The sequence below is a fragment of the Plectropomus leopardus genome, chromosome 9, assembly GCF_026936395.1.
Source record: "Plectropomus leopardus strain MGB_pleo_1.0 chromosome 9, ASM2693639v1, whole genome shotgun sequence".
NCBI lineage: Eukaryota > Metazoa > Chordata > Actinopteri > Perciformes > Serranidae > Plectropomus > Plectropomus leopardus.
Genome location: NC_142184.1, coordinates 22763769 through 22776793, shown reverse-complemented (window position 1 = coordinate 22776793; position 13025 = coordinate 22763769). Strand labels below are relative to the sequence as shown.

At 39.1% G+C, this 13025-nt stretch overlaps 1 protein-coding gene across 4 annotated transcripts in view; it reads right to left on the bottom strand.

Annotated features, from left to right (window-relative positions):
* The window catches only part of clstn1 (calsyntenin 1), a 46662-nt gene extending 36335 nt beyond the window's left edge, over positions 1 to 10327 (bottom strand). For all 4 annotated transcript variants that reach the window (XM_042491300.2, XM_042491302.2, XM_042491301.2 and 1 more), the window contains exon 1: positions 10062 to 10327. In XM_042491300.2, the coding sequence (XP_042347234.1) occupies positions 10062 to 10143 (82 nt within the window). In that variant the 5' untranslated portion in view covers positions 10144 to 10327. The remainder of the gene's footprint in view (positions 1 to 10061) is intronic.
* Between the last annotated feature and the right edge of the window lie 2698 nt (positions 10328 to 13025).

Sequence of the window (13025 nt, the reverse complement as noted above, 5' to 3'; positions counted from 1 at the left end):
GAGGGCGTGTTGTGTAATGATGATGGTGCGGCCAAGTGTCAGGCCTAGGGGGCGTTCTGAAGATCTGCTTCATCGATTTAGCTCATATTTTACTTTTGATGTGTGACTGCCTGCGGGCTTTCATCCTCTTTGATTACATGCAAATGTGAAGCTCTACTACACCTCCCTGTAAGGCAAATCGGCTACTGAGCAACACTTAACTCTTTAGTGCAATGATAGATCAAGTATCTATTTGCAAGCAGTTTAGTTTCTAGTGCGATACTTCAAAGAAAAACTTTGGTATTTTTGAATATAAACTGGTCCAGTATTGAAAGACACCACTCACGCTGCAGTGGCAAAACAGGCTGCAATGTAATCCCTACAGTCAATCAGGGTTCCTACAGCTAAAGGCGAGTTGGATTTAAGACTTTTTAAGATTTTTTTAATGCCATCCAGGATTCAATTTAAGACAAAAAAAACATAAACTGACAGTTATCACTTTGCCTAAATGTTTACAGTAACTATAAATCAAATGTGATTTTGTCTTGAGGCAGAGAAAAGAGTTGGGAAATACCTGCTGTTTGTTGGCAATTTTGTTGGTCTTCTTACGTTTCTCACTCTGCCTCAATTCCATTTGTGCATTGCCTTTATTGGTTTTCTTTACTGTAAAATTTTGGTTAAATACCCAATTTTCTTCAGATCTATACTTCCCTACGTTATCAAGAGTACATTGACACTAGCTAGCAGACATTGGACTCACTGCCCTGAGCATCCTGACCCGAAACAAAATGTGAGTGTTGTTGGTTCCACTATCCTGAATGGTCTCGCTAATGCAAGAGGCATTTAGGGATCATTTAATTAAGTAAGAGTTTTTACCAAGTATCTGAGATTTTACAATGCAACGTCAGAAGAAAAACAATCTTAAAATCCTATTTTTCATGTCGTTGCAGTTTTAGGTCTTTTGAAAGATTGATTTAGGACCATTAAAATACCAATTAAGGCCTTAGTTTTAGATTAATTTAAGGCTTTTTAAGGATCTACAGGAAATCTGGTCAATTGTGCACCGTCATTTTACATCCATTAAATGTGTTTTTGCCACTGACAGGCTCAGACTGTGTGAGTATCTGACAAAATTATGATAAAGACCCTACAGAGAAATTAATATTTTTCCTTACATTTCACTAATCTGTTTGTTAATTTGACCTTTTCTGCCCTTAGGAGCCGTCTCGTGAGAGGTGACTTGTTACAGGAAAAACAACAGTGTAAGCTTTTAGTGAAAGTTGCAGAGGAGAGCCACCAAGAGTTTGTTGTGTCGGAGATCAGAAAGCTTGGTTTAAGGCTCATTTATGTTCATCGTTACATAGAGAGACGGAGAAAGACGGAGACGTCTGTCCGTTCTCTACATTCATTTGTCTGTATTTGTGCATGTTTTCTGAAAGCTTATGGATACAGATGAAACAGAGGAGTGCCAGTGTAATGTAGTTCAAGAAGGATACGACCATGAGAGATGAGGAAGTAATTTAAATTATGGCAGAGCAGAATGAATCGGTAATCTTTAGTTATATGTATTGAAATGAGTAAAAAAGAATTCTCCTTCCACATGTAGGGATGTATATGACCGCACAGACCTATGCCACATACAGTGCAGCCTCTGTTAAAAGGTACAAAATCATGTCCCTCTCCACCATTTGTTGTTGTCTGAAACTTTTGATTGGCTGTACAATGCCATCAAAAAGGACGCATATAAGTATGAGGGCAGTGACATTTACAACTTTTGAAATGTACATATCGATTTTGGTACGTAAAGGGAGCATAAATGAGCCTTTAGTTTTATCTAAAAGATATTTAATGTCATGGCTGAATAACTAGCTGATTCCGACAATGTGAAAAAGCCTATGGGATTTCTCTGTAAAGTCCTTTCTGTTATATTGTCAGGCACTTTTAATAACAATATGAGACCCTCAGTGGCAAAAACAAACACTTTGCCCATCGGGATTAAACTGCAGCCTGTGTTGCAGGTGCAGCTGGAGCGGTCTCTCACAATACAGGACCATTTTTAAAAATTGATGAGTCCATTAGTCACTTTGTCACAAAAACATGATAACATAGGGTCCAGGTTCAAAAATACTTACATTTCCCTTTCATACACACTTAAAGAAACTTCCATACTAAATAAACTCTCAAGCTGACTGTAAATAGTGCGAAACAGAGCAAATAAATGTTAGCATGCTTACATGTCTTTAATCAAAACATAAGCAGCTGGTGCACGTGTTTAACTTTGATTAAAAATACCAAATACGCTCTGTTGCAAATGTTTGATTGCCAGAATTATGAATAACTTAAATTTAATAGGAAAACCTGCCAATCACAGGCAACATAAGTGGCAGCACGGTCTACAAGCAGAGTGTGCAGTCTGTCTTTTTTTATTGTTTGAGACTAAATAAAGCCTCTCAGTTGCCAGGTTGATTTTCATATTTGTCCCTTTAGCTGCAGTGGTACATTGACGAAAGGAGACGGCAGCACGTGTTCAGGTAATAGTAAGACCTTGAGGTGGTTCCATGGCGACAGCAAAATAAAAAAAAGCTTTGAAAATGTTTAAACTGTAACAAAAAAATACAGAAAAATATGCAAAATGCACCACTTACATCAACTGCCTCAGAGAATATGAGCGGTAGGCAATTCCAGCTATGGACTGATTTCTAACTATTCAACATCTCTGTGCTTGCCAGAAGCAGGAGTGCTTTCAACAACAACCACAGGGCCCCTTCATGGCAGTTTAGGAGGCAGCTTCAGGCCTTACTGAAGTCAGACAGAAATATCTTTGAGAAACAAACAGAAATTGCAGGCAAATAAGTGAAGGAATAACATGCATGCAAATATGAGTCAAGTCATGACTTCAATTATACTGGTGAGCGGCTCTCTTTTAATTTTAGGATTGGGATTAATCAATGGACAATCTGCTCACGGACTGAAACACTGGGCACACTTCTCTGTTTGTCTTGCTTTACAAGCTCCTCAGCTTGTTGACGAAAGCCACCTCCATCACAGACCAAGGACTGTTCTAGGGACCCTTATAGGAAACCCAGACCTCAGGGGCCCTCACTCCCTAAACACCCCGCTCACACAGGAGAGCCTCTCAGTTTCTCTGCCAGGCAACAACATTTGTTTGTCCTCTGAGCAGTCTGAACCACCCAAAAGAACGAACACACCCTCGACTACCATAGTGCTCCTCTAAGAAGGGGGTTGGGAGTCGCAGAGCCTTGAATGCAACTCAATCACCTCTCTGTGTGAATGGCACAAAAGAGCCAGTGAGAGTGGAGAAGTGAGAGCAAGATGGCTGGAGCTCTGCGCAGGCGCTCGGGTGCAGCTGACCTGCGGCAGGTAATGTGCACTTTGGTTACCTATTTCCCAAGGAGCCTGAATCTAGATGTGGGCACGCCCAAATGTGAACAGATCTGCAGTGCTAAAGGGAGGAGGTGGATAAGCTGCAGAATCGGGTCGAGTTAAAACCTGTATGCTATGGTTTTTATTACACTCACACCAATAAGGATAATGTATTCAATTACATTTGTGACATTTAATTGTTGTTTAGACTAACCCCCCTTAAAAAAAACATTTATGTGCATTAACATATATAAAAACACAAATAGAAACACAAACATGCATCAAATGCAAACATATACACAAGAGGCAGACACACAAATGGAAAAAGTCACACAGGAACAGACACGATTCTCATTCATCTATTGGTTTTGCTGTTATTTATTTATTTATTTTCTTTTTCAAAACCCTTTTTGCTTGTTTGTTTTAATTCATTTATTGATTTTCCTTTTTATTAACAGTCCTTTCTTAATTTATTATAATTAGTATTTCTGCAAGTACTATTAAAGACTCAAATACTTTTTTGCCCAAATCATCTCGACACAGCTGCTTCCATTCACTAACTATTTACATCTTCTCCATGCACTTCTAAAGTTAATATCTCTATTTCAATTTCCTGTATATCATTGACCTTTACCCACCCCTAGCTTCCTATCCATCTTTATGTCATCCCTGTCTTTGTTATTGCAAATAAATAAATCATTGATAATGACATTTTAAAGGTATATTTTGACAATTTTAACCACCTTTATGTCAAAAAATTGCAGGTAATATGTGTACATGAACTGTGGTAAACTTCCCACTATCTAACCAGTGCCTGAACAGTAAAAACAGAGGCAGAAGAAACTATAATCCAACAGTTAAACTAAGCAGCGCTGATCAAATACACAACAAGATTCAGTTACTGAGTTGCACATTTATGCCTCAGATGTTTTCAGAAACTTGTTAAAGCTTACCGTTTAACTGTGATATAAGATTGCGGGCAAGTTTGCATTACATGACCCACAAGCAGGAGCATTTATTTGTCTGGTACAGCACAGTGCATTCTGGTAGTTGTAGATGTTCTGACTCTTGAGCAAAAGCAAATGTCTCTGGTCATGTAGCACCAAGTTCAAAAGTATTTGTGTCTTTCTACTGCATGGACGACCTGGTTTTGTGTGAGGGCCCTGTTTATATCGGTAAAATAATTCTTTAAAGAAGAAAAAAATGCTATTTATGCCATACATTTTTTGTGGATTTTGGTGGTTTGTTGCAATATCATCTTCACAAGATAATGCTACTGTAAAGTCATATAGCTAATAAAACTTAACTGAGCAGATTTAACAAATCAGTATCATGGTATGGTATGAGGGTAAAACAGTTAAAATCCTGGAGATTCTGACACTTTCTCATATTGGTGTTTTTATTTGTGGGTACTACTTTTTGCTCTGCACCTGCAGGTCCAAATGTATAAAATAAGTACCAATGACTCACACAAATGTAAACTTCTTTCTTGGTGGCTGACACAACTTCCCAGTCATCAGGCACAACTTAATATTCACAACTGAATGACCCTTTCTTAACAGTTCACTGACTCCATTCAGTCCCTGAAGGCACCAATGAGAGGAAAGTCACCACCGACCCAAATTGAGTCCAGTATTCTCATGGCCTATCTTTCCAGCACTAAGTGGCAAATTACCAAATCGAAATGCTTCAACAACTTAGCACTTTCAGGGGATTATCTCATAAACACATTCTTGAAGGGCTTGAGTCGTGATCCTTCGAACAGTGACCACATTGTGACGTTCTTAGACAAGATCCCGACCCCTGAAGTCTGGCCCTGAAGGCCCTTTGTTCGTCTGAGAAATCTCTGAATAAATTCTGAAAAAATACAAGAGTTAACTTGTAGGAACAGGGCCTCTATGTAGGGCAAGTAAACAGTTATCCAGGGCAATAGAAGGTACATTTTTTGGTAATGGTTCTTATAATACTCAACAGAAGCAGTAATCAATTATAAATCCCACTTTAATAACAATGCAAAGTCCTTTCATTATCTCAGTCCTGATTGTCAGTTTGCCAGCATGATATTTCTTTAAGATATTAGCTGTAAATGTAGGTCACGACCCAGTGAGTGTGTGATCAGGTTTGATTATGGACAGCGCCACCATGCGGTCAGTTACAAGGCATTTTTTGGCCCTTAAATCCTGTTCCGTGAGGAGTAGAAGCATATTTTCCCCCTAAATTTGCTTCTAAATTTATGAGTATTGGTCTCACATAATTCTTCCTTGAACTTTCTCTGAAATCATTTTAACCGCTCCAACAAACAGCACCCAATCTTCCCCAAATTTGATACATAATAGTCTAAGCGTGAGAATGTTTACTCATTTGTTTTTTGGATTTTGTTTCTATATAATGGCTGCAAACATCTTTTGGACATGGCATATTTGACACTATCACTCTAACACTTTGCAAAACTGAAATAAAATTTGGATGACATGCTCACAGCAACTTTGAATAATCATGCAAGTTATGGTTGCATTTGCATATAGGGTGGTACAAGAGGATAATATTAAATGGCCATGACTCAGACCATGAGTCTGTTTAATGGAAATTTTGCAAAATTCATCCCAGTGCAAAGCCTTGTACAAATCCTGGGTGGGCCGATCAAAATTTAAATAGCACATTTTTATAAATATGCAGTTCCTGCAGGGTCCTTTTAAGTTGCATCTGTGTGCAATGACTAATGATGATTAAACCACATATCTTGTAGTGACAAGACACTGAGGAATACGTGGAGCAGATCACTAAAACATCAGACAAAATCCTTCCCATCAATCAAAACCACCTGGAGTGACGCACTGATGACAGCTGACATTTTCTTTTGTGTTTTACCAGATGACAAAAGGCCTCACATGGTCAAAGTCAAACATCTGAAACTTAACTGATTTGATGGTTGATATTTAATGATGTTATTTCTGAGGAGAAGCAAGTCTGTAAACTGGCGCTGAATGACGGCACAAAACAGTGTTACAGGAGCTGCATGGGAGAGTCGAAACAATGCAGTCATTGTCAGCTGTGTGCATCCACATACTGTCTGTTTGCCATAACATAGCAAGATGACATACGTCACATGGACTGTAGGGAGCTAAAAGGGTGGGAATAAGGAATCGGAGTGTCTACAACAAACAGAAAACTAACAGAAAACTTGAGCATATTCCCAGGGTCAACCAGATCACTGTTCGCAGTCATGTTACGCTTTGTTTTCTGTGATCCTTTAATCAATAGACCTATTTGGGATGAGAGACTTTCATAAACCAAGCAGAAGGTTTCAATCAATGTTGTTTTTTGAAGGCAGATCTCAATAATGGTTGAGTGAGTGAAGCTGCTGATGGCCACTTGTATGGCTGAAAAGGCCTGTGAATATGTATTTAGACTAAAGCTGAAATGATTAATAAATCATTTGTGATAATCATCATTTAAATCATTTTTTAAGTAAGAACACAAAGGATATTAGGGGTGTGAATCATCAGAAACCCCACGGTACAATTGTATCACGATACTTAATTAATATTATTGCGATTTTTAAGATGTAGTAACATGCTGAGTAATGTGATAACATACATTGCGATAAATTACAATTTATTACCTTTTTTTCAACAGCAAATTATATCCCAAAAGGAAAACTTATTTAAAAAATTTATTTTACGATGAAATTTTCAATCTGTTTATCTTACGTCACTGCATTTTATTGAAGCAAAATGTATCGAGTGGCCTTTAAAAGTAATTTATTTTCTTGTTCTAATAGGCTTAAGTTGAACTTGTAATATTAACAATATACAATTTTTACAAAAATCAATACCTGGCATCCATGTATTGATACCACATTGCCACACAAAAATATCACAATAATATGCTGTATTGATTTTTTTGGGAAAAAATAAAGTATTGTTACTTTAGCATGCTCTTGAGATGTCAACATTTTTGAAAGACTGTTCATGTAAGTTTGTATATTGGCTGGCAGCCCATTTGTTTTGTTTTGGGTTTGACTTTTCTTTTCAATTTTTTGTATGTCCTGTAAATCTGTCATTGAAAATAGAAAGTAAAGCATTTTAAAAAAATAAATAAAAAAGTAAGTAATTTTTTCTGCCTGGCTTCTGTATATATAAAAATAGAAAATTTTTTAATGAGGCTGCATTGCAGGAGAAACCTCAGAGGTGTTACATTTGAAAAAGAAAAATATTGACCTGATTCGTTGCTCTAACCGTAACTGACATGCAATTTTCAGTGGATCAATGGCAAGCATCTCCAATGAATGTAAGACGAGGACGACTGGGAGAGAACACTGCACCTAACCTGTAATATTCTTCACTGCAATGTAAGGAGAACGCATATGTTAACTCAGCAGCACACAAAGCAGGGCGTCCAATTTGTTCAACTAGAACTACTTAATTCGATGATGAATGGGCCGAGAAACTTCCCAGCAGCCGGCTTTTCCTTTGTCTGGCTGTGTGTGCACAGAGGAAGCTCGTGCATTTCAGCAGACCTAATGTTTGACTCTTGAACATGAGGACACCCAGCAGCAGCTGCACACGGTAACAGCAACATAAATAAGATTACATGAGTGAGACCTTTAAAACAAGCGACAAAAGCCACCGACGAGACGAGAAGCTGCGGAGGAGGAAAAAAATATTGACAGTAGTGGACAACACCAAAGAGTTAATCACCTAAAACGCTTTGAAGCTTCAACAGGCTTGCCACAGAAGATCTGCGTTTGTCCAGTTTTACACTCACTGACAGTTCCTTGCTGGAAGTGTAATGAATCATATAGTGTAGGTACGAATTTAAAAACATATTTTTTTCACCAGATACTTCAAGGTTGGTTGTAGCCACGTCATCAGTGCTGAATGTTTGTGTAGGCGAATAGCTGAGGCTACAATATCTCTTGCCAGGGCTGAAAAACTCTCTTGAATGTGCCAAACCTCAATCTGCTTCTGCAGTGATAAAATCAAATCATTTGTAGACACCTAATCTAGAGGATTCAAGAGCATGAAGGGAAAAATCTGGGGGGGTTATGCTGTCTCATCCACTACAAGGTGGCTGATAATAAAACAACAAATCAACAAGCGGTGAAAAGGCAAAGCCGGACTGCAGGTGACAAGAGGCTGCGCGCAAAATGAGGGAGTGACCTTTGGTTAATAAAAGATAAGACCTCACCAAGATGGTGATTTCACAGGTCTCCTGCGCTGATAAGAGCAGGGAAGTCAGCAGGTGCACTCTACAAACACACACTTGGCTACCACATAAAAAAGTCAGAATCACACATTACCCAGGACTAACCGCTACAGGCCTTTTTTCTTTCTATTGATGGAAAAATAAATTAAGTTACTGCTTTACAAATGGTGGCCTCCCGGTGCTGTGCATTCTCAGCTGCTTGACATGGCAACAGAAAAAAATATGGCTGGATTAGAAGCCCCTGTGCAGACTTTTATGGCCACCAATATCCCTTTCATGGTGTGTTCATACAGAATAAAGCGGGGTGTAACATTAAAAGAAAACAACACACACTGGCCTCCAGCAATAGGGACTGCCCAGGCATGCTGATATGGCTAGTGACTAATATGCACCCGCCTTTACACACCCTGAAACAGGAAGCTCACCCTGGGGAGTCAGTGGATTGAGTTTAACGTGAAAACACAGTCTATAAATTCATGCAGTGAGGGTGTTCATGTCTGAGCAGTGAGCTGCTGTAAGGAGGGAGGTGGACCGCCCTGCAGCAAATAAATGCATGTCTCCTCTCACTGTGTGGTGATGTCCATCGGTGACATTGCAAATGAAGAGTTGCACTTTCAGGTCTTATTTAGTCTCTGGGCATTGTAAGCAGGCCCGGACCTACTGAGGGCTTTTTACTTAAGCCTGTGATCACAGCACATTAATTATTAAATCCACCGACAAAACAGGGGCTTGGAGAGAGGATCTGCAATGCGTAGCCAACCAAGCTGCGTCCTGGTGCGACCACAACGTTGCCAAACCAAGGATTAGGCCCACTAATGGGAGAATAAAAATCACAAATAAATAAGAAAAGCTAAGAAAACACATAATCACTCGCCTTATATCAGATGTAGTCAAATATGTTCTAAAAAGGGATAAGTACAGGGAGTACCAGACACAGGTAAGTTTAAAAAAAAATGTTACAAACTCCGTAGATGGTGAGAAATATTTAACATTTTCACATCACATTGTTAAGAATGCAGAAGAAGAAACCAGAAGCCAGAAATAGCCTGAATGCAGATGACAGAAGGGGGTCGTTTCGTGGCCTTGATATTATCTCCAAAGTAGCCTGCCTGGTGATTTTACGCTTCGCGATAAAATCTTACACACTTGTGATAACTGTGGTTTGGATATAATGAGTAATGTGTGTTATAATTGAAGGTAAAAATGGATATGATGTCGCGGGATGCACTTGCTGCCGCCGGGATAGGCTCCTTCGCTACATCCCTCCGCTGCGGCTCCGGAGCTGACCATCCCTGAGCAGGTTCCTGAACATCCCTCAGGACCGCACTGTCTAGCTAACGTTTGTTTTAACCGTTAACGACCGGAGGGGGGGAAAAAACGGAAAGCTCCGGACAACCGTTAACTGTCAACCCCGACGAAACCACGGAGAAACCAGTGTGACACAAACAGGCAGACACAAAACAACGGGATATAAATCCCAGCTTAGTTACCTTTAGCTGCCTCCACCGCACATAATAGTCCGAGGACCAGTCCGACAGCGGATGCAAATGGTGTATTCCCTCGGAACCGCATCCCGACTTCAAGTTCAACCGCGGCGAAGTAAAAAACAACCTTCTTCTTCCCTCGTCAGTCAGGCGGGATGTTTCTCCAACAAGAAAAATAAAATCCAGAAGATGAGTGTCGGTTACCACGGTAGCTCTAAGATGGCCGTCGTCGCCGCCGCCGCTCTGCTATCCCCTTCAATCACCGCTTCTCTCGCAGTTTTGCAGCTTGACGCGTTCAGGGACTGTCGGATATTTGTGGGACACCTTCCCTGCGCACTGATTCACACACAGTCTCCCATATTAGAGCCCGTGCACTCCTGCGCCCCTCTTTATGTGTAGCCTGCGTGGTTCAAGAAGTATTCAAATCTTCATCTGAAGTTAAAGTAGTAACCTAATACTATACTGTAAACAGCCGTCTAAAAAAGCAAATCAAACTTCAAGTAAAATTTGTATCAAAATACAGCAGGCCTACTTACCAAAAGTAAATGTACTCATTATGCAGAGTAGCCATTTCAGAATCACTGACTGGAGATAATTATTGATGCATTGATAATGTTTGGGGCAATTTAAATTATTTTATATAATCTATTGTGAGATAGCTTAACCAAGGCCTTATAATACATTGGAATTTTGATAATTTTTTTTTCATATTTTTAATTGAAACCTGCAAAGTAACATGCTTTATTTTATGTTTGCTCTCTGCCCAGTGTTTGCTTTTTTTTTTAATTACATGACTTTTGAGGTGAGATTCTTCCTCCAGGAGTTTCCTAGAGCTCATCTGTGCAGCCTGTTATTCTTTTGATGTTGTATTTCAGTCATTTTGTTTTGTGCAAAACATAAACTGAAATCAAAACCTTATCGGTGTAATGTAGTTAAGTAAAAACAATGAAAGAGAGTGTAATTGAGTAGAAGTTTAAAGCATACAATGGAAATATTGAAGTACAGTACAAGTACCTCAAAATTGTACTTTAGTACTTGAATAGATATAGCCTGCTTAGTTATATTCCACAACTGCATTAATTTGATAACTGTTGAATCATAATATAAACCCATGAAAAGGCAGTTTAGCCAGCAACCAGAGTGTATCCAATGAAGATTTGACCTGCAAAACTGTAATGGCAGAGAATCACCCTATCTCTGATTATAAATCTAAACCTAAGATTTTACTCTTTTTTTTTTTAAATTAAATTAAAAAAAGAGCCACAATAAAATGGCATTTTAAGTAAGAGTTCCTGCATGGGAGCAAGGCTGAATTATTGTCAGCTGACATAATAAATGTTGCTCAGCCACCTGATTGTGAGGCCCTGTGGTGTCTTGTGTCTAAATATAGGCTTAAAGAACTTCATTATTGTAATTGTTTTGTGTTTAATGTATCATATCTCAAAACCATTCACAGTAAATCTGTGTTTTAAGTTATTATACCAGCACTGAAACATCAGGCTATATTACCTAGTTGACAGCTAGGGCTGGGACCACCTGTACTTTGAGGACATGGCAACGTCATAACAAGAAGGAATGATGAAATTTTCAGTGTCCAGCCAGTTTATTTTTGTCTCCTGTCAGGTTAATCAAACAATGCATGAGGTCAGTTTTGTTCTCTGAAATTTCCATTTGTCTTATCATATAAAGATGGCTGCCAAAAATATCATAAAAAAACATTGCTATTTCAAGATTGTACTCTGCAGTTTAATTAACACACCAATCAGCTCACTGATGGTAAAATGAAAAGTTTCTGGTGTTTATGGGTAATCACAAAAAACCTATCTTGACTCCAGACAAAATGATCCTGGTTTACACTGCATGTTTGACACCTTCTGTCTGCAGGTGTCTCATGAAAGAGCTGAGAAAACTAACATCTTTCTTTTAACTGTTTGCACTAATAATGTGAAGCACAAATCACAACCTCTGTGTTAACTAACAGTCTGACATGAGAGGAAAAGTCTACACATATCCACCAGTTTCAGCGTAGTGTTTTTTCAAGATTATCAGCCAAATTTTACCCACTTAAGCAATGGTTCATACAAACAGCCTTCATCTAACAGACTAATACTCTGTCACATACCATTTGCATATTTAGGAAGAGTGACACATTTTACACAACAAGGAGTGTTGCACCATTGTTTAAATGCAGGTGCATACATTGCAAAAGTATTCACATTTGCAAAATAATTCTCAGATATAAATCAGCACGATTTGTGCTGACCAATTGGTGGACTACGAAGGCTAAATAGTTCAGGATTTATACTCACAGACAACATCAAAGAGGTTGGTCAACTGAGCCGTTGTCATTAAACCAACCCAGTCTGTATTCATAAAGAACCTGAATTATATAGCCTAATTGAAGTGATGGAGTCATTTTTGTTTTCTAAAGCTTCCCCTCATTATTCTGCTGATACTAGGTCTATTTCTTAAAAATATTTCTCTCCAGCCCCAGCCATTTCAAGTTAGATCTACATCTCAAGTGCTCGGAAATCTTAGGTTTAGAGGAGAACCTGAAGGCAGCACGTGTCCAACGATGGCCAGTGACGTCAATACTGTTATTGTGGGAGCGCATGCAGCTAGTTTAGCACAGCCGGCTAAACTAAGACTGAAGGCGGGGGCCAAATGCCTTCTGGTGCTACAAAGGGGTCTGTGAGGAAACAGGCACCCAGTGATCATCACAATGTGAAGTGCATGACTAAACACAACAAGTGCATACAAAACTCAGGGGCCAAAGTACCCTTTAAGGTTTGTGCTTGCTAAAGACAAAGACAAATTTCATTATAAATTTGTTCTACCTATGGTTTTTATGTAACTGCAGGCCAGAAATGAGACAGTTTAGGTATCAGTTTCTTTAGTTTAAGGGTTGGACAGATGTGGAGGGTGTTGGTGGCACAGTGCAGACCCATGCAGCATGCTGCCTTGAGGCCC